The sequence below is a fragment of the Semicossyphus pulcher genome, unplaced genomic scaffold (assembly GCF_022749685.1).
Source record: "Semicossyphus pulcher isolate SPU_LCO1_2020_fin unplaced genomic scaffold, fSemPul1.0.p SCAF_15, whole genome shotgun sequence".
Taxonomy (NCBI): domain Eukaryota; kingdom Metazoa; phylum Chordata; class Actinopteri; order Labriformes; family Labridae; genus Semicossyphus; species Semicossyphus pulcher.
In genome coordinates, this window is record NW_027211659.1 from 25643866 (window position 1) to 25670453 (window position 26588).

The 26588-nt window shown below is 42.0% G+C and overlaps 1 protein-coding gene across 1 annotated transcript in view; it reads right to left on the minus strand.

Annotated features, from left to right (window-relative positions):
* The window catches only part of mlphb (melanophilin b), a 41405-nt gene extending 18828 nt beyond the window's left edge, over positions 1 to 22577 (minus strand). The window contains exons 1-5 of the mRNA XM_069663732.1: positions 22453 to 22577; positions 11148 to 11369; positions 8815 to 8954; positions 3230 to 3282; positions 987 to 1079 (exon numbers count right to left, since the gene is read on the minus strand). Coding sequence (XP_069519833.1) covers positions 987 to 1079; positions 3230 to 3282; positions 8815 to 8954; positions 11148 to 11369; positions 22453 to 22577 — 633 coding nt within the window. The remainder of the gene's footprint in view (positions 1 to 986; positions 1080 to 3229; positions 3283 to 8814; positions 8955 to 11147; positions 11370 to 22452) is intronic.
* Between the last annotated feature and the right edge of the window lie 4011 nt (positions 22578 to 26588).

Consider the following 26588-nt stretch of genomic DNA (forward strand, 5'->3'; position numbering starts at 1 on the left):
AGGGTTTTTGGTAATTAAACATATTTTGCAGAAAAAACATATCGGACACAATTTATTATTTCAAGCAGAGCATTTTGTATGTTTTAAAACATGACTGGAGCTGCTCTTAAGAAGTTTTTAGTCATGTAACACAGTAGCTACGTTGTACTGTCACATAAGTACTTTACGTCAAATAGGGCACACAAGTAAAATAACTCATTAGTCACATAGCTTAAGTGAGTGCTTCTTAATGCCAAGTATTATGACTTTCTAAACAAACCAAACTGGGGACATTTAGCACCATGAGTTAATCATTGTTGCATATCCAAAAGTCATAAAATGCGACATATTTGCCAGCAAGCTTTTTTTCTGAAAGACTAACTGGAAGTGGCATCTTTATATGTGCTTACTTGACCATTGAACCCTGAATGGCAGCATAACACCTCTGACCGAGCTGCAGTGCTTGACAAGTTTGGAGTGAGAACTTGTTGGACCAAACCTGTACACATTTTATTACATAAGATTACAGTTGAGGTTTTTTACTGGCATCAGATTGGCGCGTTGGTATTTGGTCGTAGTCGTGGCCAACCCTGCAACATGTCCTCTGCTCATGGAAACTAGTTTTTCACAGTTCATCAGATTTATCCCTAACACTGGGGAGACTATTGTCTGTCCCTCCCAAAATGATGTAGCTATTGTGACTTGGTTTCACGCCACTTTATTCTCCTTCCATTTGGTAAACTGATGTTAGTGAGCCGACATGATGTATTAGCATCTGTGCACAAGCATCCACACTTGGATGTAAACAATGAGAGTATTGTAGCCAGAAATGAATGTCATGAATAATGACAGTGCTCAACACTAATGTAATATTGTCCTGCCAAACCAGACAAAGACAATTTCCCAAAGAGAGGAAACAGAAACAGACTGAAGAAGAAACAGACTGAGGAGCTCTTGTGTGAAGGCAGATTAGTTTGGTTTTAGGAAGATCTGGTTCGACCTTTTACCTGACGTGACCGTCTTCTGGAGTCTGTGGAGTATTTACGGCCCAGCTCAAAGTCAAAGGGATCAACAGGTAGCCGCCTTTTGGCCTTTTTCATCTTAGACAAAAAGGAAACACCGTCACCGACAGAAAGGAGAGGTAAAGAGGTAACAAGGATGATTAAAACAAAGAAGTAAAAGTGTAGAACTGAGGAGCCCAGATTTTTCATGTCACGGATTCTCATCTCTTTGAGACACGGCACAAAGCATTCAGCTTTCTGAAAAAGACATACCTGCCGTTCGTTTAACGACAGTTAATAACAACTGCTTATCCCAATGGGTCGCTAGAGTCTTTAATGACCATGTGGATATGCATTTTTCGTTTGAGCCTTCTCCTGAAGTTGAAATTGCGCTTTCTAATCACAGCAGCCAAAAAAAGACATGTTCTTGCCCTTTTTTAAATTAAAAGCAAAATATGAACGCATTAGTTTAGTATCGGACAGTCACATCAATATACACCATTATAATTGTTAATACAGCTTTAAATTGTTTAGATGTTTAGATTAGAGAAACAATGATAAACCTTTTACGCAGTAGAAGGGCTATCATTTAATCCAGATACATAAAACCCCTTTCAGAACGTGGGTAAGTGTTGTTAAAAAAAAACACTAGGGAATATTTAGTACTTGAAGAAAAACAGATGTTTAGAACTGAGCCTTTAATGTAACATATTGAATTTTTGGCCACGTTGCCAAAAAGAGAGGGACTTCTTCTGAGACCTTGGATCTCCTCAGGCTCTAAAAACTGCCCTGTAGTTTCGTTGTAACTTTTCTGAGTCGATGAAAAGAACAGAAAGGATTCCTTACAAGGCTGAAGGTGGTGTTTCAAAAGGCAGTAATCTATGTGGAACAGTAGAGGGCACTGTGTCTGAGTGAAAATCCAACAGGGCGGGCAGGAAGCTCCCCTTGGCTTGTTCATGGTCTGTCTTTTTTTATCGCACCATCAGAAGTCCAATCGTATTACATTTAAATAAAATCTAAATCAGTAGTCAGTGTGGGAGCCCAGACGGAGCATCCAGAGAGCCAGCAGGGCCCAGGAGTCCTGTCAGGCTTTGTTCTGCTCAGCAGCCTCTGCAGTGATTGAACATAAACAACGTTTAGCTCCCACATTACACACAGACTGTGGGATAAACAACAGCAGCTTCGGTTTGATGATGAATTCCAGTGGACTCAGTGCAACTTTTTTACCATCTCGGGACTTGAACCAGAACCTCTTTCAACTTAGACTCTTTCATGTACATTATGTATGACAGCCTGGTATTTACCCACAATAGACTGCTGCCAGGGCCCGTGTCTAACCTTAGTCTTCATGAGCTGTCAAAGCACTCCAGTCCAGCTCATGAGGGCTGGCCTAGATCACATAGCTAGATCGTAGAAAACACCTCAGGCCTTCAACAGAGGATGGACCTGCCAGCTTGAGAAAGATGAGTGCTGACGAGAGCAGACCCTTGCTAGCGCTTTGTTCTTTCAAAACACATGTGCATGCAAAATGCTGGTTTGAACTTCATGAAATGGGGTTGTTTGATGAGCAATAATTCCCCTCTGTAAAACTAGCATCCCTGAACGTTACAGAGATGTTAGGTTAAGCTGTAGCTGCCTGGGGAACAGGCTGCATCTCAGACTTGAATTTAAACGACAACTTGCACAGTAAATTTTAACGTCTTCCATCTTGACGGAGGTTTATAGTCCCAAGGTGTAGAGCAAAGCGGTATAAAGAGCTTTATTCCAGCAGCCATCGCTCATATGAACTAATTATAGCAACTTTGCAAAGTTGCTGTAGAAACAATGATTTATTTACTTAAGTTTGTGAAATGTGTCAAGACGAAAGCCTTCTCTTCTGCTGCAAACCAAATTAACCTGCTGGAGCAATTTAAGTAACTAACCTAATCTTTTAAATTAGAAACATGTTTGGGGAAACAAATCAGCGGAACTGAAGGGAATCAGATATCGTCAGTGTGCCACATACTTATGTTCTGTTGTCTGAGTACTAATTGATATCTGCTTCCTGTTTTATGATGCATATCAGTGGAACGCTTTCCTCTGGCCAGAAACTCACTAAAACTTAAGTGCCTACAAAATAGCTGCAAGATGCCTGTTTATTTCATGTTTTCAACAAGCAAACAAAGATTAGGCAATTAGTTAGAGAGCACAAACAAGGGAAGAAACACGTGTTCTTCAACAACAAGAGAATATAAAGTGAGTTTCCATACCCCTTTGTAGTGTTGTGAATCTGCCGTGTCCATACTGTGCTCCTCATAGCCATCTGCTGATAAAGAAGACGGACATGTTGGTGTTAACACAAAGTTAAAGTATAATAAAGCATATGATTTCTGGAAAGTAATGCAGTGCATGAACAAAATCATGTATGCATGTTTGCATGTGCAAATCTCCCATGTGAGCAACCTATGAGTTACAGTATGCAAACTAAGTTAACAGTGCTGACTAAAGCTACAGCTCTTTACAGCACGATGCACACTGTACATCTTGCAGGCAGCAAATCAGATTCTTTTGATTATCCTCTGGCAGAGCCGTACAGTGTGAGGAGGAACAAGAAGGCACATTGTGTTTTTTCAGTCCCTCTTTATGAGAGTGTTTATGAGTGAATTGAGTTTCTGCGTCGCAGTTTCCTCTTGAATACAGATGGATACGTGAACGGAGGGACTGGAGGCTGCAGGGAGAAGCCAAAGGTTAAGAGGAGCTTCCCAGATCAGCAGATACAGACATAACAGATCAGCTTCATGCACATTACAGCAAACGACTGAACTTTTGCACATTTTCAACTTGAATCGATTTATAGACTTTTGCCACATCACTCACATTAGTTGCAAACATGATTTACAGAGTAAAATGTCCAAATGGACACAAAATACTCCTTAACTATCATTACTACTACCACCTGTAATGACAATGATATAACAATAGTGACCGTTGCCTTTCACAATTCTTGTTTTAAACCTTACCGACTCTCCCTGACTAAAACCTGGCTCTTCTCTTTCTTGGTTTGCCAATGTGAATAAAAGCCCGCGGAGCCCTGACGGTGCCAACCTAACCAGAACATTTTGGTGTGTTCCCAAACCACTGTACCCATGTGTGAGACATCCAACACTGGACGTCCCAATGGATCTTTTTAACAGTCTAATGGGAGTGTTCAATACTGCGGATGTGTTTCAAATGAGCCAAAGTATCATTCAGTTTATAAAAAGGACAGTGGATTTTCTGACTAAATGTTTAAAGAAGGCAGCATTATAGTTTTTAAACATCATTGCAACTCCAGAACGGATCAAATGGAGGACCACACACACGGCTGGATTAAGTCTTTAGGGAATATGAGGGAACCGTCACTATGAAAACATGATGTATAGTGGACCTTCAGGTCTCAAGACTGTATATAAGAAGTGGAATTAAATTCAAGGGTCTGTAAGTGAAACCATTGCAACAGTGCCTTAAACCTACATTCTTTCCAATGGCGAGCAGAGGGCGACTTCACGAGTTACAAAAAGAAGAACTCTTGTATACAAGTGAATCAGGATATGAGCCTAATTCACAGTTTATTTATCACCTCAGCAAACACTTTCCAAATGACTTAAAGGTCTCAGCCTTCTTCAATAAAGCAGGCGGTCTCTTTTGGACAACCTGGTCCCATTTAAGGGATGAGAAGTCGCTACCATTGCAACTTGAAAAATCTCATGTTCAGCAATTGGTTGCATTTAAAGCTACTCAAGGAAGTCGACTGTTTGCTATCACGCCAACTGTGACTGACTGATGCCAACAAAGCTAGCACTCGCTGATAACTTGGTGATGCTAGCCCCCGACTCCTCTCCAGCTCAACACTCTGGACCAAACTTTAAAAAAACAAGATGGCGACAGGCAAAATGCCAAACTTGAGGCTTAAAATGTGAGCTGTGTCCCAATCCAGGGGCTGCAGCCCTCGAAGGGTGTATTTGAAGGACGATTGTTTCACTCACAGTGAAGCGTTGAAGGCTGTCCCAATTCGATGGATCTTTCAGATGCGGCCGACAAATGCGTCCTCCTTTTCCCAGGCCGCGAAGGATCCAGTGGGTGCATCCTTCGTAGCCCAACCTATTTGGCGATGCATTGGCCGCCAATTCAAACGAAATGGCGCAGTCTTACATTTAAAAGTGTATTCCTCGACCGCGTAAAAGTTTTTTGGTTTCAACTCAATCAAATAACAAGTGTTACACATGAAAGGGCCCTTGAAATTATCTATAAAATAATAGGTTACATTACGTGACGTTAGTTATGCTAGATAGTAAGCCCGCTAGCTACCTGTTACTAGGCGACAGGAGCAGCATTGGGTGACACAGGGTAACGGCAGAAACAGCTAGTGACGCAAACAGGAAATGCTCCGGAGACCAGACCGTCTCATTTCAGTTAATGGTCTACGCAGGCCGTGAATGATGCATCTTATGTAGACTGCAGCCCCTGGATTAGGACACTGTCACTGTTGCTGTGTCCACTTCTTCTATACTGTCTACTCTTGGGCCCTCTAAGGTTGTCGCTCACTTTGGGTGGTTGTTGATCCAGCGCTGATCACTGATTCACCAAAAGTGGCTCCAAATTGTCTGAAAATCGGTGCCCAAACAGTGATTTCATTTGAACAGGGTTCAAGCTGGACTGGAAGAAACTAAAAATGTCTCACCAGGATTTGCGACATATTGAGGTTACAAGTCTATTCTCCCCCATACTATGTCATTGTTCTCAGTCATAATGCCATCCCCAACGCCCCAACGTATCTCAAACTATTGGAGTGGATTACTCAGAAACTTTGATGGTAGCCAACATGTCAACTAATGATGAAGAACATGGTGAACATTAAACCTGCAGTGCAGACTCTCTCTGCAATGTCTGACCTTTCCCCCCGATGGTACTCATGTATTTCAGTCTTGTTACTGTGGTGTGTATCATTATAAGGAAAACATCGCTTATTTAGTTGTTCTATTAAAATGTAATGAAAATTATTGTTGGATCTGACTTAATTTTTTTAACCTCCTCCCCCATCTTCTGGAATAACAATGAATAAGGTTGTAGGTTTGCAATCGTGCCCCGCAGTTAGTCTAATAAATAGCTCTGCAAATTGGTATAATTTCTGGTACTCCTTACTTTCCACATAAAATGCTAATCAGAAGCAGCAGTAGCACCATTAAACTGAAAAACTGGGTTTGGACACCTATTTGTGTGAAACTCCCCTTTTAACTATATGAACAGAGACTCTTTGTGCACAGAGACACTGGACACATAGGATGACACCCTCCGAGCTTTGGGGGCCCAGCGGACCACAGCAGAAGACTTACTGTAAAAAGAAGGCAAAGAATGTGTGTGTGTGTGTGTGTGTGTGTGTGTGTGTGCGAGAGAGAGAGAGAGAGAGAGAGGAGTGTACAGTCATGCATGTTGAATTTAATCCAGGTGGTCACATGAATGTCTGCATGTGATGAGTTGCTAATCATTTCAAACATTATGCATCTGTTAGCACGCATATATATGATGTTTGAAACATACAGCATCTGTGCACACTCTGTTGGCTGGATTCCTCATTAATACATGACAAAAAAACTTTTGTTCTCCCTCTCTCTTTTTGTCTCTCCCTCTCTCTGCTTCTGGTCGGCAAAGCTCTGCAAAGACTGGGTCCTTCAATTCCAGGCGCAGAATGGGAGACATGTGACTGGATGATCACAAGGCCCGCTGGGCTAAGCCAACTCGCTCTGTATCCTTTCCCAAAATCCTCCAGGGTGACTCAGCGTAAGCAGTACCAGGAGTCTCGGCTGTCTCCCCATAATTCATTGATCTCCTGGTGCTATGATCTCACTTGGAGACCTGCTGTGTATAATAACGCTTCAAACTGACTCTTCAAGGGCACTTGTTTTATGCGCTCTGGGCGTGGCAGGAGGATATTAGCGATGCCATGTGAGCAACTTCAAAAAGGGAGAAGAAAGTGGTGGAAAGGTTCTGATAAAGCCCCATACCATCGCTGTATCAGGCTTTAATAATGAGCAGCAAACATAAACAGGACCAGTGAATAATGTCTCGAGAGGTAAAGAAGGCAGTATAAATGTCCCATAAAGACTGAGTGAAGGACAAAAACCGAACATTGCTGAACCTGGCCCGAGCCGGGTCCAGGTCCTGAGACAGTATAGTCTGTGACAGCACTCGGCACAGCTGTGAGGAGCCAGAGCTGGAAAAACAGGAAAGATGGAGGAGATTAAATCCCTGTGACAGATTTGGCAGCCTGATAATGACCGCTTCCTATCTGAAAACGAGAAAGGAAACTTAATTCTTGTGACTCAATTTCGCAAAAATGAAGGGTCTGATAGACAGGTGGCTGACATATGAGAGGAAAACAGCTACAGTAAGTGTCTTGGGATACTAATACGTTTTCAAATTGAAAAGCAGAACTGATGCTACGGTTTTGCTTGCTTCCAAACTACTGCAGCGTTGTAGAGCCTCCAAAACAAGACGTTTGGAAACGTTGCTGACCCCTTTTTTAAAACTCGAGTGGAGCGATAGAAACAGAGACGTTTTAGAAACAGTGACTCAGAAACCCATTTTTGCTTGTTGCTCTTATTAATCGCGGTGCGTTCCCATTTAACCTTTGCCCGGAAGAAAACTGATTGGCAACAGTTAACGCCACATAAATAACTCATAACACGCAGTGCAACCTCGTTGTCCAAGCTTGATGGTAGCAGTGAAATTCTGCTTGTATAATGTTACTTTTGCCTAAATGTTCACGAAACAAGCTTTTCCTGGAGCGACTCCTGTGTTCAGCGTCTAGTTGTAGCGCTGTGGTTTTAGGGGTGATAACCAGCGTCTGTTTTGAGTGTGTCAGTGTACACCAGCATGTGCATGCTCAGTGCACGTGAATGATAATGTGATATGCATTTTCAGGTGTGTTGGTATGGACGGATATTAGTTCTGAAACTGCTAAACACAAGATGGAGTTTGTGTTGAAAACGTAGTTGTGTGGTTGTAGCTCTAGTCTCTTTCACAGGTGTTTCATCGGTAGCAGAGCATTCAGCGCAATCATGTCAATGTTACGTGCACACACTTACATCACGTGGTTCACAAAGACCGCGTGGGCCGTCTTTACTTTTAAAAAAAGCTTCCTGCGCTTGAATTTGAACTTGGACATTGACACAATTCTCACATATGATACACTAGCCATTGTGATGTTTTAGCAATTACCTGTCGCTGGAAAATGATTCAAAAGGCTGATTCACATTTTCCCTGCAGTTACAGTTCAGTTTGCATCTGTTGAAAGTCCTCGAAGCCTTTCATTTATTGGGGATTTCTTCTGGTAAGCTCAAGCAGACTTCTAGCAGTGCTGCTCTGCGACTCTGGCAGACTACACTTCTGACCTGCAGCACCTCCCGAGGGCTCGTAAAGAAATGAGTGGAACAGATGGAAATTTGTTCCGGTCGCTCCTTCAAAGAAACCTTGACCTGCAGAACTGATATTCTGCCACATTTGTAACCTTTGATTAGCACTGCTTCACATTCATACAGACACTCCCAGTTGGCTGCTGCCCAGAATATCTTCAATTTCTGACTGTTGAACACTGAGCAGCTTCTGTGAGCCGGTGTGAGGTTAATCTCTTTGATGGAAGTCCACAGGGACAGAATTAGTTAAGTGTGTTACTCATTTACTCGCCACATACCGTTTTTCACGAGTGGATAAAGGATGAAAACAAGCTAGAAAATATATGTGACAATTTGTAACTAAAGTGGTTCTTGAAAAGCTTCAGAGAAAACCTCCCAGAAAAGCAAGAAATTGGCATTCTCACCTTCAAGGTCGTTCTGAGAGGGACTGCGTTCTCCGCTCAACCTCTTGAAGAGCGATCGCATCACCTTGGCACTGCCGAAGCGCTTGAATCGGGCACGAACGTTTTCATGGTACCACTCCAAAGTACCGATCTTTAGGACCCTGTTAAAGGAAACGGAAGAGACAAAATACACATATCTGTTACACTGCATATAAGTAGTGGACGTAGCCATGGTAACTTAATCACCACACTGTGTGGACGGCTGTTTTGAAGCCTCAGATTTGGCACTTGTTTTTTGTGCAGCCAGAATGGACCAAATATGGAAAAGAGGTTGATTTGCTGCAATCCTGGTTTACAAGTCTCCGCTGTAGCAAACTGTCCATCACAGGTAGCCCTATTGTCTTCTTTACTCTTAATGGGGCCAAAATGGACACCATGCTGTGTCAAAGGAGACTTGAAACTAGAGCTTGAGACCATAAAGTCATTAGGAAATGTTTACTGTGGTAATAAGTTATTTGAAAAGGAGGCACATTTTTTGGTAGACTTGCATACAGTTGGACTTCTTTGTCCATTGGCGTCATCCCCTTCTGGCAATTAGACAGAATGCAGGTTTAAGGCACGTGCAAATTAGCTTTACATTTAAAACCAAAAGGCTACCTCCACGTCTTATATGTCAGCAGTCCCCAAACTTCTACATCCCAACCGGGTTGAACACAAAAAAAGCATAGCCTATTTATAAGCACATTAAAGGCATTAAGTTTAATTCTGCACAAATAATCAAGATATTCAAAATATTCAACAGATAACAACATTTGAAACTGAAACTACACTGCAACAAACAAGCGCACATGCCGTCACCAAGTTTAAATTACAATTACCAAACATTACAGCGGTTACGGAAATTGGGAACATCAGTCGCCTAATTTGAATCAAACTGCAACAGAGTTACACACGATCCAACAAGTAAAGACAAATTAGATTGACGCATGCACAGGCTCAGAAACAGATCACATGGACATAAAGTGGATCCATTTGAGGATTTACAAGTAAAAAACATCCGACTTTGTGGAATAAACACATTAAACACCTCACGCGCACCCCACTTTGGGAATTCCTGGTCTATGTAATGACTACATTATGCAGATCAGTAACCTATAGTTACAAAAAAACACCCTTGGGAGTAAAAAATATTTCCAACAAGTACTGTCTTTTTGGTCACGCAGAGTGAGAGCAAGATACTACTGTGGTGAACTATGGTGAACAAACAAACTGCAGAGTGCAGCTTTAGCATGAGATGCATTGCATGACATTTTCCAGATAACTGTTAAATGGACTGTACTTACATCGTGCTTTTCTAGTATTGCGTTCACTCAAAGCACTTTTGCAGTACATATCACATTCACACACCATTGGCTATGTCATCGGGAGCAACTTGGGGTTCAGTGTCTTGCCCAAGGACACTTCGACATGTAGACTGAGGGAGCTGGGGATCGAACTGCCTACTACCTTCCAACTGAAAGATGACTGACTCCAACCACTGAGCCACAGCTGCCCCAGATACTGGCTGAGATCAGTTTCATTTCCAAGCTTCATCTGAGCAAACAGCAGTATAATAGTAACATATGGAGCTGGAATGAGCAGCTTGTATAAAGTTCTCTCGCTGCATCCAGCAGAGTCTGAGCAGTAAAGGAGATCTTAGCTGTGTCAATAAAAAATGGCCAAAACGTCCATCAGCGCTGCATGTGCTGTCAGAGTGTGCTGGAAAAACACGTTGAACTGCTCACAGAATATGAGTTTATCTGGTCCACAGGGACCTGTAGAGATTGAGCTGTTTCACACAGAAACAAATGACTCACATGCTGTACTCTATCAGCTGCCAAGTTCAAAGCAGCACTTCTAGGTTATTGACAACTTACAAATGAATTAGTAGTGTACTTTTAGTCTCACAAGCATATCACCGAGTTTGTTTCAGACCATATTCAAACACTTTAAAATCAGCATTTGATGTTTTGATCTTGACTGTTCTTGGCTATCATCACTTGGCTGCATTACACATGTTAACCCCTACGAAGCACTGCTGTCTTTATATCTGAATAAGGGCAAAAACCAGAATATTTGCTGCATGTAAAAGAAGTCAGTTTCCGCAATGAGGTGAGTGCAAACTGAAATGTGACCTTACAACTCCCGGTTTGTCATGAAGTATCGAACCACAAAGAAATGTCTTCAAATAGCTGAGGTTACAAAAATGTCCGCAATCATAATTACATCTCTACTTTTTTATTGGTGAGATTTTTCAGCTGTCGGCCAAGTTTCTGGCCTCAAAGTTTTAAAGTTTCAAATGTGTCTTTTCCTACCTGGCCATGCGACAGGGATCACACACCCAGCCCTGCTCCTTCTTGTTGTAGCGGCTGCAGGACTTGCAGGTGTAGAGCTGGCAGTCCAGACACTGACGCTTGCTGTTGACCAGGAACTTGAAGGGCTGGAGACATCGGATACAGTGAGACTCGGTCAGGCTGCTCTGGTTGCCCAGCAGCTCTCTCTTGGTGTCTTCTTTTTCAAGCTTGGTCTTCAGCTCCCTGAAAAAAAGACAAGATTAGAAATATCCTCAGAAGCACTTATCACAGACATAAGCCACAGAGGGCTTTATAAAAACATGAGACAACAAACATGATACAAAAGGAAAAAGGCTTAAGAGATAAGGTGGCCAACTGAGCCATGCAATATAAAACAAGGACCTCTTAAGACACACTAAAGGCTGCAAAGGAAACATAACAAACACTCCAGGTTTTTCCAAATACCCATCCATTTCACATCTACTGTAAGATCAATAGTGAAAGCTAAATAAATGGCCCCTGTCAGTTTTATCTCTTTCTTTGCAGAGAGTCTTAACATTTCTCCTGCAAGGGCAAGCTCAACTGTGGTAGCAGTAGCTTGCTGCGGCGCATCTGGTAGCTACCAGTAACCACCATGACCTGTCAGATCTGCCACGGCACTATTGGTAGCTACCGGACTATTATTAGTTCTATTTTTAGTACTAGTAGATACCAGAACTAATGATAATTAGTTACATAATTAGTTATAGTTATCGTGCTGCGCTAGTTTTGTTCACAAAAGCTCTGGGGCAGCTGCGCTGTAACAGGGAGCTAGTAGTCGGGCTGCCACTGGAATTCCAGCTCTGGCAGGTCACGTGAGCTACAGGCTATTTCACTGGCAGGTCTCGGCAGCTACCAGAAGTGCCACTACAGCTCTGGGAGGGTCACGGTAGCTACAGGCAGTTCCCCTGACAGGTCCTGGCAGTCACCAGAAGGGCCACTACAGCTCTGGCAGGTCCTGGCAGGTCACGGTAGCTACATGCTATTCCACTGGCAGGTCCCGGCAGCCACCAGAAGTGCCACTACAGCTCTGGCAGGTCCTGGCAGTTCACGGTAGCTACAGGCAGTTCCCCTGAAAGGTCCTGGCAGCCACCAGAAGTGCCACTATAGCTTTGGCAGGTCCTGGCAGGTCATGGTAGCTACAGCCTATTCCACTGGCAGGTCCCGGCAGCCACCAGAAGTGCAACTACAGCTCTGGCAGGTTGCTGCAGGAGACTTTTGCTACTGACAGTTTTCCTGGCAGGTCCTGGCAGCTACCGGATGTGCTACAGCAAGCTACATGCTACCACAATTGAGCTTGCCCTGACTCCATATCTCCTGTGTGGTTTTGAATAATTACACGATAAAACTCAGTAAAATTGTTTTGTGTGAATAAATAAAACAAAGAGACAACTTTTGATTTAGGGCTCCACACAAAATCACAGAGAAGTTTCCAGTATTTACTTTTTTATATAACTTGTTGCACATACATGTCACCATCTGCTATGGAAGGCAGGTTAAACAGATACTGATATATATACTTAACAATAGATGCACTACTATAGGTCTCCTGCTAACTAACAGCATGTGTATACTGGTAGTTGTACAGAGAGACACACTAACGATATTACTCCATTTTGGCTGCAGAAATCAGCACTGAATAATCTTTATGTAGATCTGGAGACAGGAAATTGTTTTGCAAGAACTGGCCTGAAAAAGGATTTGAGTATGATGAAACATTAACAGTCCAAACAAAAAGAGACAAATATCATGTCTCGTGCCTTTTATTAAACATCACTGCAGCTGACCAGGCCACACAGAATTACAGAGAAGAGGGATACACTGTCGTCTGCCAATAAATAATTCCAACAATTAACTCCTCCTAACCACAAATGTCCTTTTAACATTTGTGTTTATTTATGGGCCCATTAAATAAGACTGCTTTAGAGGCCCTGGTTGGTGTTTTGTTGAACTTTGGACAGAGCCAGGTTTGCCGTTTCCCCCTTGACTTCAGTATTTATGCTAAGCTAAGCTAACCATGTCCTATACTACTCATATCACTCTCTGATTCAAAGTAAATAAGCACATGGAATACATTTGAAGGTACATTTCTCACAATATGTTTTTATAGCTTAAAAAAAATAAACCTTATTAATGTTCTGGGTAGAGACTGTGTGAGTCAAATTGCTGGCTGGCTCCTGTGGGTGACGGGATCGTTGTCAGCACACAGATTGAGCACATGGCTTCTTTTGGCAACTTTGAGGAAGTATTATGTAAGACATTTTAAAATGGAAAAGTCAGACAGTAAAGACAGAAAAAGCTGCAGTTCTCCTCCAGGAAATATTTAGTTCTGTGGTTACAAATAAGAACAAACTATTTATATGTTGATGTAGATCTGTACCAATGACTGTATATATAGATGGACAACGCGTCTCCACCTGCTCCCTTTGTACGTAATTGATAAGGAGGGGGCCAAAATAGCCCCTGTTATAGGCACTTCCATCTTGCGATGGTGACGTCATACAGAGCCAGAGTCTGCGCAGTAGATCTCGCCGAGTGAAGCGGCTGTAGCCACTTTTACTAACCCAAACACACACTTAACTTATTGAAAAAACAGCAAGGATCCCGCACGCCGGCGTGTTTAACAGCAGAACAGCTTCTTGTGTTGGTCTGAGGTTAATGTTCAAAGGTTTTGAAACTTCAATGACTGTTGTGATTGTTTTAGTTACGTTTCTACTCACAGATCGTCCTCCGCTCTGCTCACCCAGAACTGATTGGCTGCAGGAGCCGGATTTGTCAACAGAGCTGTCAATCATCATTTTGACAGCATCAAATAACTAATTAAAAATAAACTTGTTAGAAAAATGAACACTTGGACGTAAATCAGCATGATAAGAACTAACTATAATGACAGAAACCATGTTTGAGAAAAATATATCGGGCGTGTACTTTGATTTTATAGTTTGACTCATGTCCCATCTGTTAACATGGAGGAGGCGGGCTTTATGAGCTATACTGCAGCCAGTCAGCAGGGGGCGCTCGAAATGTTTTGGCTTCACTTTTAGGGAGCTGTCATGTCGTCCATCTTTTTATACAGCCTATGATCTGTACCTGCAGCTTTCTTAAAGGCCTTGCATGGAAACTCGGCTTCAATAGCAAAAATACATATATAATATCAGAGTTGAGTTTGTCATAAAGTATCCACAAAAATCTGAGTGAAAATAAACATTCAGAACAACTAGAAAACCTTGTTGAAAAACGGCTCATTTGGCAGTTCAGACCATTTCTCAGGACTGAGTAGGCGTGGGAGATCTCGTGCTGATTGACACCCGCCGGGGTCTGCATGTCCGCGTTCTCATGGCAACTGTCAACACAACAATGGCGCATGGGAAAGCAGTGATTCCTCTAGGGTTTGTTGTACCATGCACATCATATCAAAACTATTGCTGTCAGGTGATTAAAAAAATGAATCTAATTAATTACAGGCTTTGTACTTAATTGATTTCACTTAATCTCATATATCAATGATTTCTGTGAAAAGCACATCACATGTAGGTTTACTCTTTCTAGATTTTTTGTTTATAGAAAGCGGAAGTAAACAAAAGCAAAGCGTACTGCTAGTATAGTACGGCATTTCGAACACAGAATTGGTCTTGATTCGGTGTCAATATATTCTGGCCTTGGTCATAGCTTGGTTTCAGTTTAGGTGGTCTTGAATGCAACACTTAATACTGGTTTTGTTGAAGCCTTAAGTTGTATACGAAAATAAACCCCATAAAACATCAACTAGGTTCTGTGGAAGACATATTTAAAACAGTGTGGTCGGTTAGGGTTAGACGTTCTTAATCAAGTTCTCACTAATGATGGGTTGTGATGAGTTATTACAACTTACAGTCATAATTTTACAATTTTTAAGAACAAGTTCATCTTGGAAAATTATATTACTGTAAGCAAAAACATCTATCCAAGTCTTTAATTAGTTTTCCTCCATATAAACCAATGCTTGTTTGTTCTTGTAATCACTGAGAGGTCAGGAGAAATTGCAATAAAGTTTCTTTTTTTTCAAGTTAAAGAAAAGTTTTTTTATGTTAAAAAGTATTGAGTCTGCAGCCTATAACTGCTGCAATAATATCACTTACATTTTACCTTAAACTTTACTTTAAAAAGGTAAAAGTAAACTAGTGCTGACTGTTGGAAAAGTAACAGCCCCGCTCAGCGCTGCGAGATGCTGACAGTAGCAGAGAGAACACTTTAGATAACAAATCCCAAATGTCACAGAGCGTGGGTGGAGTCTGGCACAAACACCCTCCGAGGATGAGAGGATGCTTATTGTTTATTAAAGCTTTTTTTTAGAGGCCATGCTTTTTAAATCATAGCCCAGATCATCGGGATAAATCGGATCCTTTGTTAGTATCCCATAACCTCTTCTGCGGATACAGCTGCTGGCCATTAGCGATGTGCTTTAAAAGTAATATCTGTTAAATCTGCCCTCCTCTGAAACATCAAATCCCACAGAGCTGGTGTACAAGACTGCCCCTGTTTGATTCAAAGAAGATGCGTGCTGTAGGGAACGTCCAACCCTTTCAAGCACTGATACAGTGCTGGCAAGGTCCAATATCAAAGACAAGTGCAACTGTTGTCCGTAGTTTATTGAATGGGATATGCTGTGGGTTTTTTCCCAGGGTTTTCGACAGAGGTTCAAACATGGTTTCTGTCATTATAGTTAGTTATTATCAGGCTGATTTACGTCCAAGTGTTCATTTTCTGACAAGTTTATTTTTTATTAGTTATTTGATGCTGTCAAAATGATGATTGACAGCTCTGTTGACAAATTCGGCTCCTGCAGCCGATCAGTTCCGGGTGAGCAGAGCGGAGGAAGATCCACGAGTGGAAACGTAACTAAAACAATCACAACAGTCATTGAAGTTTCCATACCTGTGAACGTTAACCTCAGACCAACACAAGAAGCTGTTCTGCTGTTAAACACGCCGGCGTGCGGGATTCTTGCTGTATTTTCGGTAAGTTAAGTGTGTGTTTGGGTTAGCAGAAGTGGCTACGGCCGCTTCACTCGGCTGATCTCTACTGCGCAGACTCTGGCTCCGTATGACGTCGCCATCGCAAAATGGCAGCGCCTATCACAGGGGCTATTTGGCATCAATTTTGTACAATGGGAGCAGATGGAGACGCGTTGTCCATCTATATATACAGTCATTGGTCTCCACCCACTCCTTTGGGAAACATCTTGCTCTTTAGCTGCTCGGTATTAATAAAGTATCTATCTATTGTAATGGGTTGAGGGGCAAGGTAATTGGAGGGATCTACATTTCTGCCATGTGGCTCCACCCACTCCCAATTGACAGTATTGGGTGCAGGTGTGGGAAGCCACACACCTGGGGCTGATCTACACGTCAGGGGAGAACAAAGGGAATCAGGGAGTTCAGTTCGGGTGGCACATGCTGGGAGTAGGAGGCTTTCTGTCTCTCGCACTGGGAGACCCAAGGCGAACTTTGTGGTGACATTTTTGAGCTGGTAAGTCGTTTAGCGGCCCGGCTAAGATAGTCTTTTTCTTTAGTAGATTTAATGACAGGCCTCCTGAAGGAGCTAGATTTTCTGTTTTTTGTCAAAGACTTTCTGTTAGGGTAAATAAAAACCCATTTCTTTCTGTCTGTCTGTCTGTCTGTCTGTCTGTCTGTCTGTCTGTCTGTCTGTCTGTCTGTCTATCTATCTATGCTAAGTTAACTGTTAACTTTGTCTGTTTGGTGTGGCCTGTAGCGTAAAGTCGGTTTACTAGTGCTTTTCTGAAAACTGTTGCCTTTCACATTATGCACAATCAATGCATCCATCCATCCATTATCTATACCAATTGTCCTGTTCAGGGGGGCTGGAGCCTATCCTACCTGTCATTAGGCGGGGTTACACCTGGACTGATCACCTGTAAATCACAGGGCTGACACACAGAGACAGACAACCTTTCACGCTCACACCAATGGACGTAGCGAGCATGTCTTTAGACTGTGTGAGGGAGCCGGAGTACCTGGAGGGAACCCACGCATGCACATAAATGTCCACACAGAAAGTCCCAGGTCTGAACAGGGACTCGAAATAGGAACCTTCTAGCTGAGAGGCAACAGTGCTAACCACTGCACCTCCCTGCAGCGCCACACCACAACGTCCACACAACAAAATAAAACATAGATGTCATTTATGCAACAACTCATTGCAACACATTTTGCTTATAGTTGGGTGGCGTAAATGATTGCAGATACATACTGACTCAGATCATGTAGTATTTTAGTATTGAAGTGTGTTTAGGGTGGTTGTGGGCGGTGACAGACTGGTCAAACAAACAGCACTTTCACCAAGAGATCAACATTCAAGTCTTTATGAAACCAGAAGTCAACGTGGACTTCTTTTAAGTGACGTGCATATTGTCACGTCTGTCTCGTACGTAAGGAGTGTATTTATTTTAACCCAAACCACGATCTTTTAGTAGATTTGATTCCTGAACCTGACCAAACCACAACCGTTTTACAACATTCACCATGTGTTGTTTTGCCTGTCGTGAGTGGAAAACACTTCTGTGGGTCGTATTAGACACTAGGAAGATTCATTTATGCAACTGTAAATGTTGGGAAACCTACGTTTGTTTAACTTGTTTTGGATGAAAAGTACACAACAGAACTGAGAGTTCAAAGAGATCAGAGGCGTTGGCAATATAACAATTTGTGTTAAATGAGATTGTGTCTCCTTCTGCTTTTATGCTGAAGAAAGTGGAGGTCACAACATTTAGTTAAACACTTTAACCATTAGATGAGTTCTAGATTTTCTGGGCAGTTTTACAAAGTAACAAACTAAAGTATTTCCTGAGTGTTTGATTAAAAGCAGTCGCTGCAGAGTTTCTGCTTAGCTGGCAGAGTTCAGGAATCTGGGTGCAGCCGCCAGACGTTCACTTAGACACAGACGGCAAAGAAGACACAATTTACTGACTGTTCGACTGTTCTCCTGTTCCCAAACACGGTGATTTTCACACCACGTCTGTCAGCACATATTAAAACCTCCCTAAAGTTAATGAACTTCCTGTTACAGTCTTAACCCAGTTTTACCTTGTGTTCTCTGTCTTACAGTTTGAATGAGAGAGAGATAAAAAGATAAACTTGCACACACTGGCAGACACACAGACACAAACACACACACCCACTAGCACATTAGCTTTGTGGAAAAGTGGATAAGAGTATTATCAGACCAAGAGCCTTTTTAAATAAAACTGTTGTTTAATTTTGTTTGATGAGGACGGATAGACAGATAGATAGGAGTTCAAGTTTAAAGCTGCATAACAAATTCATTTTTTGCCTGCAGGGGGCAGCAGAACAAGCAAAAGCACAGCATTGACATCCATCGATGCATTATCTATACTGCTTACCCTGTTCAGGGTTGCGGGGGGGCTGGAGCCTATCCCAGCTGTTAATGGCCGAGAGGCGGGGCACACCCTGGACTGATCGCATGTCAATCACAGGGCTGACACACAGAGACAGACAACCTTTCACGCTCACATTCACACCTATGGGCAATTTTAGAGTCACCAATGAACCTAAAGGCCAGTTCAGATCAATGATTCGCAATGAGTCTGGATGCAACTGCCAAAAGAATCCTTCGACATCTGAACGTTCTAAAACTGGGTCGTTCACACCAAAGCAACAGAACGCACACAGACACAGCTGATCGTCTCCATAGCAACAACGCACTGACATACCCCACTATACCTGCATTAATACTATAACGTTAGTATTAGGCCCAGGTTACATGAATTAACTAGCTGGATTTCTGTTATGGTTATAAAAACAAGTGGATGACAGTGACAGTGACGTGGTCACAATGTTATCTGTAACGTTGATTAATAAACATTGAAGACAGAGAGTTTGGAAAGAGAGGATCTGGAGCTGTCTTTGGTTACTGCAGCGCCAGAGACAGGGTGCCTACGCCAATTTGTGCTGTTTCCTGATTTGCTGAAGTGAAATAGGTACGTCATTCACTTCTAAAACTGCATTTGGACATTTGACAAGTCAAATTTTCTGCAACTCTGGGCAACGGCTTCAGACGTTCTGCAACTAACCAGTTCACACCGCTGCAATTTTCTCTGCAACATTCTAAAACTGTTTTGTTGCGTTGCGAATCATTGATCTTGAACTGGGCTTAACGAGCATGTGTTTGGACTGTGGGAGGAAGCCAGAGCACACGGAGGGAACCCACGCATGTACGGGGAGAACATGCAAACTCCACACAGAAAGGCCCATTTTGTCCGAACAGGGATTCGAACCAGGAACCTTGTAGCTGTGAGCAGCCCACAGCTTTGATATATTATCATTATAGTTGTCATGTCTACTGTGAACACTAGTTGTTTATGGTTCATCATCACATCACATATTGTACATTAATCCATCTTTAGTAAACAAATATTGATTACTGCAGCTTTGAATTTAATTTAATCATTTCTTGAATGATACTTCGCCCCCACACTAGGAAGTAGATTGCTATCGACCCTTTGCAATGGGTGATAATAGACATGAGGATATTTAAAGTATTGTGGCAAGAAGTAAAAGATTCGTCTTTTATTTTTGAATAAATCCTCTATGATGGTAAATAAAAACTGAAGCACACTTAATGATAAAAATATAACACTTAGAAAATGAAATGACGTCTGGCGTTGACGTTTTGGCAGACTTGAAGCAAAACAAAGCTTTGCCATAGCTTTGCCAAAATAAGTTATATAAGTTATAATCCAACACATGTGGTTTGACAGGACTCAGGCGTGACAGTTTTATATGTAAACCACATGAAGATCTGAACCTATTTAAAGCTTTCAGGCGCCCTGGAGGAAAACAACAGTTGCCTCAGCGGCAAACAACGGCTCATTTCAACAGAAAACAAAAAGCTGAAGAGGAACTTTGGAAGGGACCGCAACCAAGTGTTTGAAATTTAAAGGACGGCTCTGTTTTTGTGAAAGAAGCTCATAAACTCAGACGGCTCTGCAATGAGCATCAAGTGTTGAATCTTCCATAATAAACAGCATGTGAAAATATATGTTTGATGAATCTTTGATTAAGTCCTCTTCTCTCCTTTTTTCTCCCAAATGGAGGTCGTAGTCAAGAAGGAATCTTTATCATTAACATGCAGACACAAAAGCACTGAAGGAACTACAAGACGTGTTGAAAAGTCTGGAACTATTTTGCTTAATGTAATTAGATATGCTGCCAATAACTTGTTTTGGTTTGCTGTTTAGGTCACACTTTAACCAGGTAAACTGATAAAATGTGTTTCTGTAAAAGCTTTATTTTGAAAGGCTAACGGACCCTGCTCATTTACTATCGCTAACATGATTACTTTATAACGAAAGTCTGGGTGGATGTTGCATATTTATTATTTTTGGGTTGACCTGCATGTGCAATATTGACATTAAAGGGGCACCTAGATGGTTTTATTTTGAAGGGTTTGGCTGCTGACCAAGCTGCTGCTGTTGAAGGTTTCCAAATCGTTATGTCCTGTCTTGAAGAGGAGAAGGAGAAGAGGTCTCATGTAACCCATCCATTAGTTACTATCACCAAGGAGACATCATAACAGTTCAGCATAGTTCCGACTAAAAGAAAAGACTTCTTCTCTCTCAAAAAAAAACCCCAACAGAAAACCAATTATAGAGCAGTACGGCTTTGAAGACAGGATATTTGATTACCGTGTTATATGAATGCTTGTCTTGTTTACGCTGACGTGATACAATGATGAGCTGATGAAACAAATACTGGACATGGTGTACAATACAAATACAAAACACAAATGTCCAGTGTACTGACCTAATGGCTGGCCAAAGGTGTGGCCAGGTGGCACTGACTCTGCAGATTTCCACAACTCATGCCTTAAATATTCAGTTAATGTTTTCATTTGATTAATGCTTATTTGGTTTATTTCATATAATAATATATTGTATATTCTTGTTATTCAAAGTTACATGGCTTTGTTGTGGCCAGTCATTATACATGCTAACGGCTCTGTTGGGGCTCCGTGAGCAGCAGTGCTTTGAGCTAATTGCTAATGCTAGCACGCTGAAAATTGACGTTAAGTCCAGCCTCCCTTGTTTACTGTTGCTACGCTTGTCAAGCTTTTGCACAGGCAAGTAAATATTTCAAGTGTTTTCAACTACAACAGTGAGAGATGGTCCAAGGGAAATTCTGGAAAAATAGTTCCCAAATATCAGAGAGAAGTCGACAGAAAGGACGTCCAGAATATAATTAGTCAGCTGAGTGTTGAGAATGAAGACGACAATGTTCTTGCACAGCAGGGTGAGTCAATATATTGTTTTATTTTAAGCTAATGTTTAGTTATGACTCCCTATAACTTTCATTATATTGTATGCTTTAGCCCATTGCTAGCAAAACTAAATTATCCCACTTTTACATTTTGTTTAAAGCGCATCAGGATATTGCTCTCATACCGTGGGCTTGATCCAAACACTGGATCTCCTAAAGTCACAACAGGAAAGCCCAACAAAATCCTGTACAAGTTCGCCTCAACAATGGCACAAACCAAGGGCTGGTAAAATAAAGGCTGGTGGTGGTCGCATCGGTGGTGGTAGCGAAGGCCAGACAGGATCACAAGCAGAGACCAGTTGACTGTCTTCCACAATTTATAATCCATGTCCGACATCTCTCCTCTCGAGTTTTTGGCTTCGGAAAAGCGAAAAAATCTGACTAAACTTTGAGGATATCTGCGGTCGGAATTGCAGATTCCATATGCACACAGTTTCGGCATTTCTCGTTGTTCTAAAAGCTTGACAGGCCTCCTGCGCCTAGCTACTGTTGCTAATGTAGGATTGGACAGTGGCCGTTCAAGGGAGGGGCTTAGCGAAGGGTGAATTAAAATGTTAACATGCTCTGTAGGAGGCACAATGTTAATTTTGGTCACAATCTTACCTTAGCATGCTAACATTTGGAATACAAAATAAAGCGATAGAAATAATTCTATCCATGTTTTGACAAGAAAAACACTTATTTATTATGATACTGAATTCACAGAGGGGTGATTTTAGGAGCAGAATTAACACAGCATGAATTCCCAACAAAATATGAGAGCACACTGTGATAAAACATAATGAAGTCTGACATTACTCTAAAAAAATCCCACTAAAAAAGAAAAAGCTGTGGGACTCAAAAGGGAGGTTGGTCCTGAATCCTTCAGCATGAAAGGAGCTGAATGTTTGTCCGCCGACAGACAGATCTTTATCAAACAGAAACAAAACATATATTTGATCTGTTTAACTTACCCCAGTCTGTCCTCCTCCTTCTTCCTCAGGTCAAAGTCTCGCTGGACGACGGCCCAAACATGTTTGGCCTCCTCATCTGTGAGCTTGGAGAGGTCCAGCTTTTGGCCTGCTGTGGTGCCAGGCATGATTGTTTTGATCAAACAGTCGGCAGGCTCCCTGGTGGAATAAAAGAGGGGAATATAAAAAATAACACAAATTAAAGTGTTAGGAAAGTGAGAAGGATTTTACATGAAGTTAGTATTTAAACGTGAACTGCGGTCGAAACACTACACATTGTAATAAATAGGTCACTTGCATTTTTTTCCCAAAAATATCATGTGCAACAGATCATGTGCAACATGTCCTAGACTTACCCAGTCTAATATAGCAGCAATGTGGACATACCATCCAGCGAGTAATGTTTTATTTTTATTTATTTGTTTATTTGACAGGGACAATGCACAGCTTCAGAGTTAGCTATAAGCTAATTGGCGTCTGTAGTCTCTGGGCAGGAAACAAAGAACAATTACAAGTAAAAAGAATAAAAAACACTCTGACCAGACAGAACAAATTTCAGATTACACAAGATTAACACAAAAAGTGTTTGCGTTTATGTGATGGGTACATGACTGGGTGCATTTTAGCCAAGATTTCATGTAACATGTTACAATGTTACAATTTAATTTAACTTTTGTCCAAAGCGACGGACATCTGAGAGTTAATACAACACAAGCAACGATCAAGACAGGAGGGAACGAAGTCAGTGCCAACAAACAGCTTCAAGTGCGGTTGGACACTGTTGTTTTTTTTTTAAATAATAATAATCATCATCAGCAACATCAACAAGATCAGTATAGTCATCATCATCATCATGAAAATCCTAGTCAGTATAAACTACATCCTCGATGTCATCATCATCAGTATCATCAGTATCATTAAGGTCAGGGGTGTTCATAAAGAGCTGGGTCTTTAGCTCCTTAAAGGTGAAAGGGACTCTGCAGACCGAATGGAGTTTGGTAGCTCGTTCCACCACCGGGGGACGACTGAGGAGAAGAGTCTAGTTAGAGACTTAGGGCCCTGTGGTGATGGGAGTACCAGGCGCCTTTCATTGGCAGAGCGTAGTGGGCGGGACGGAGTGTAGACCTGAATGAGGGCGTTCAGGTCGGCAGGAGCCGTTTCTGTTGCTGTCTTGTAAGAAAGTAACAGGGTTTGAATTTGATGCGAGCGGCGACTGGGAGCCAGTGGAGGGATATGAGCAGTGGAGTGCTGTTTTGGGTTGACTGAAGACCAGTCGTGCTGTTGCACTCTGGATCCTGGATCGAGGTTTCAATGTGCATGCAGGAAGGCCTACCAGTAGGGAGTTGCAGTAATCATTTCAAATCATTAAAATTGCAGCACTCTCTTTGGTACTGAGTTCCAAAACTTTGCAGCTCTGATAGAGAAAGCTGATCTGCCAAACTCAATAGATCATGGCTGTAACGTCACCTCTGTAGGTCTGTCCTCCCATGTGGTGTCTGCATGTCCAAACAGAGCCCACAAGCTCACTGACAGGACTCTTCAACAAGATTGATAAAGTCTATCTAATAATCATACGTTATCTGTGCTGTTCATGGATGTTTTAGGTTGCCAGTATTGACCAAAACTCAGCTGCACTTAATGCTGTTAAGAAGATCCCTGATAATAAGCTGTTAGTCAGAAGCTTATCGGCCAGTGGGGCTGCACCCCCGATAAAAACTGCCCATGCAGGAGGTTTCTGTCAGAACTGTAAACAGTGAGTCAGGAGGCCCAAACATGAGAGCTGGCAGTAAGAAAGAAGTAGACAAAACTGTAATTAAATTACACATCATAAAGAAGTAAAAGACCTGTATTTTACACTATTGCACATTTGATTTTTGGTGTCTGGAGCCTTCTGGTTTCTGTTTGTAGTCACAGTAAGTGTATACATATACATATACATATACATACTGTTGTATACGTAAACTTGGTGTAAACAGGAAAACAGTCATGTGGAGAGCACAAGAGGTGAAACGCAGTCTGCTGTAATGCCATCCCGGCTTGTATCCTGTCATCTGACAACCATCAAGCTTTAACTAATCTCTATTAAAACAATCCGATTTTAGAAGTCGTAGCTCAACTCGTTTCTCAAGTTGCTCGTAGGACTGTAAACAATGCAGCACACTGAAAAGGAAGTCCCATATCTCTACTGGAACACAAGAAGCCCTGAAAAGTCAGTCAGTGCTCCCAGAGGCTATTGTCATCAAACGATAGCGGATTGGTCCTGAGGTTGCATATTCACACAACTATATTTCTATATACTGTATACAGGGCATCTGGACTGGTGCTTGTGTCTGGAACTGGTAGGTGGCCAGTTCAATGGACCATGGATGACATGGATTGGCGCTGATAGCTGGAGAGGTGCCAGTTTGTTTCCTGAGCACTGTCGAGGTGTCCTTGAGCAAGACACTGAATCCCCCAGCTGCTCGGGGCACATGTCCATGTGCGGCCCCCTCACTCTGACATCTCTCCATTAGTGCAAGTCCACAGGGTCCTGCTTGTGCATGTGAAAACACGTAATGTCCCCTCAGGGATTAGTAAAGTACGTCTTCCTCTAATTGTAGGCCCATTAGTCACTGCTGTTCTGTTTTTGGTCTCTACCAACTCTTGAGGGAAATATCTGCTCAGCCATGTTTACCAGTTACTTTTTTGGTCTGCTTTTTGGTCATGAGCAGGTCATGTACAATCATTTTTAACTTTTTCATTGAAAACAGCAGACGGGAATAATGGTATTAATCGAGGGCCAGTGGCTTGGGTCGATGGTCTAGATTAGTTGCTGTTCAATTGTCTGCAATATGCCTCTGTCCTGTGATCTGGGCAGGTCTGGCACAGTTCAACCATCACATTGCAGGGGATCATAATCAAGTTAAACGAAGCCTACCCAAATATTTCACATGGTCCAGTTTCATAATGCATGAGTTACAGAGGATGCACACGTGAACACACACACACCTGACATATGTCCTCCAAGTTGCATGCAAAGACTCCTATGTAACCGGGTAAGATGTAAAGGAATGCTCAGAGCATCACATCATCGTCTAATTGCCTAATCTAGTCTAATCTAATTTCTGCCTCTGCATGAGGTCAAAACAAGCCTACGAGTCTCATCTGACCGGCAGAATCTGAGGCAAACACTGTTTCCATAGAGCCATAACATAATGCTGAAAACTTTCCCACAGTTTTATTCTTACTCTTGAATAATAAACAGTATAATAAAGCACTATATGTATTTGCTAAGCAGGTGTGAGCATCTTGGTATCTTTCAGTGTTGAATTAAGAGGACATAATAAAAACATGCACCTTATTATGTATTTAGAATCAATACGAATATTCACAAGTATCTTAGTCTTTATTTCTTGGCCGGTGAATTCCAATGTGTCGGCAAATATTCTCTGTATTAAATTTGTCGTAATGCTCAGCTGGACAGGTTCAGAATAGAAGAACTCACAGTGTTTGCGGAAGGATGGTTTACCTTGATAACAGGTGTGGTGGCACACAAAGCTGGGATAGTTTAACCAGCTAAAGAACAGCACAGATAAAGCCTACATTCTGACTTTATTTCAATATAAACCACTCTGCACGCTCTTATATGGAGTTTTAAACAGGTGACCTGACATCACAGTAGCTCTAACAGAAGCTAATACAAGCTATTTGGCTAATATATATATTTAAAAACCTCCTGAATACATGAACTGTGTCTTGAAACACAAGTTGGAACACTTTTTGACAGACGTTTGGTCCAAACAAAAAAGTCAAATCGTTGTCGTCCACTGTCAGATTAAGTACAAATCTCAAACACAAAGCAACAACAGGATTGTCAGTCACCTCTCCGACATACAAACAGCATCAACATCTTTTAGCTGAATCTGTGTAAATATGACCTACCTTGGCATTGACAGAGTAGCCTGCAGGCAGTATTCCCTCTGAGGGCAGAGCAGGCGAACTGAAGGGCAAACTAAGTAGCAGACAGCAATGCTAATCACATGTCTAGTTAACCAGGAGGGAGAAAGGCAGGGAGACAAGCCTCCACACCGCCTTCCCTGACTAGACTTCAAAGGGTCTGTATATCTGATGTGGGGCCCCTGCAGGCCTTAATATGGTAT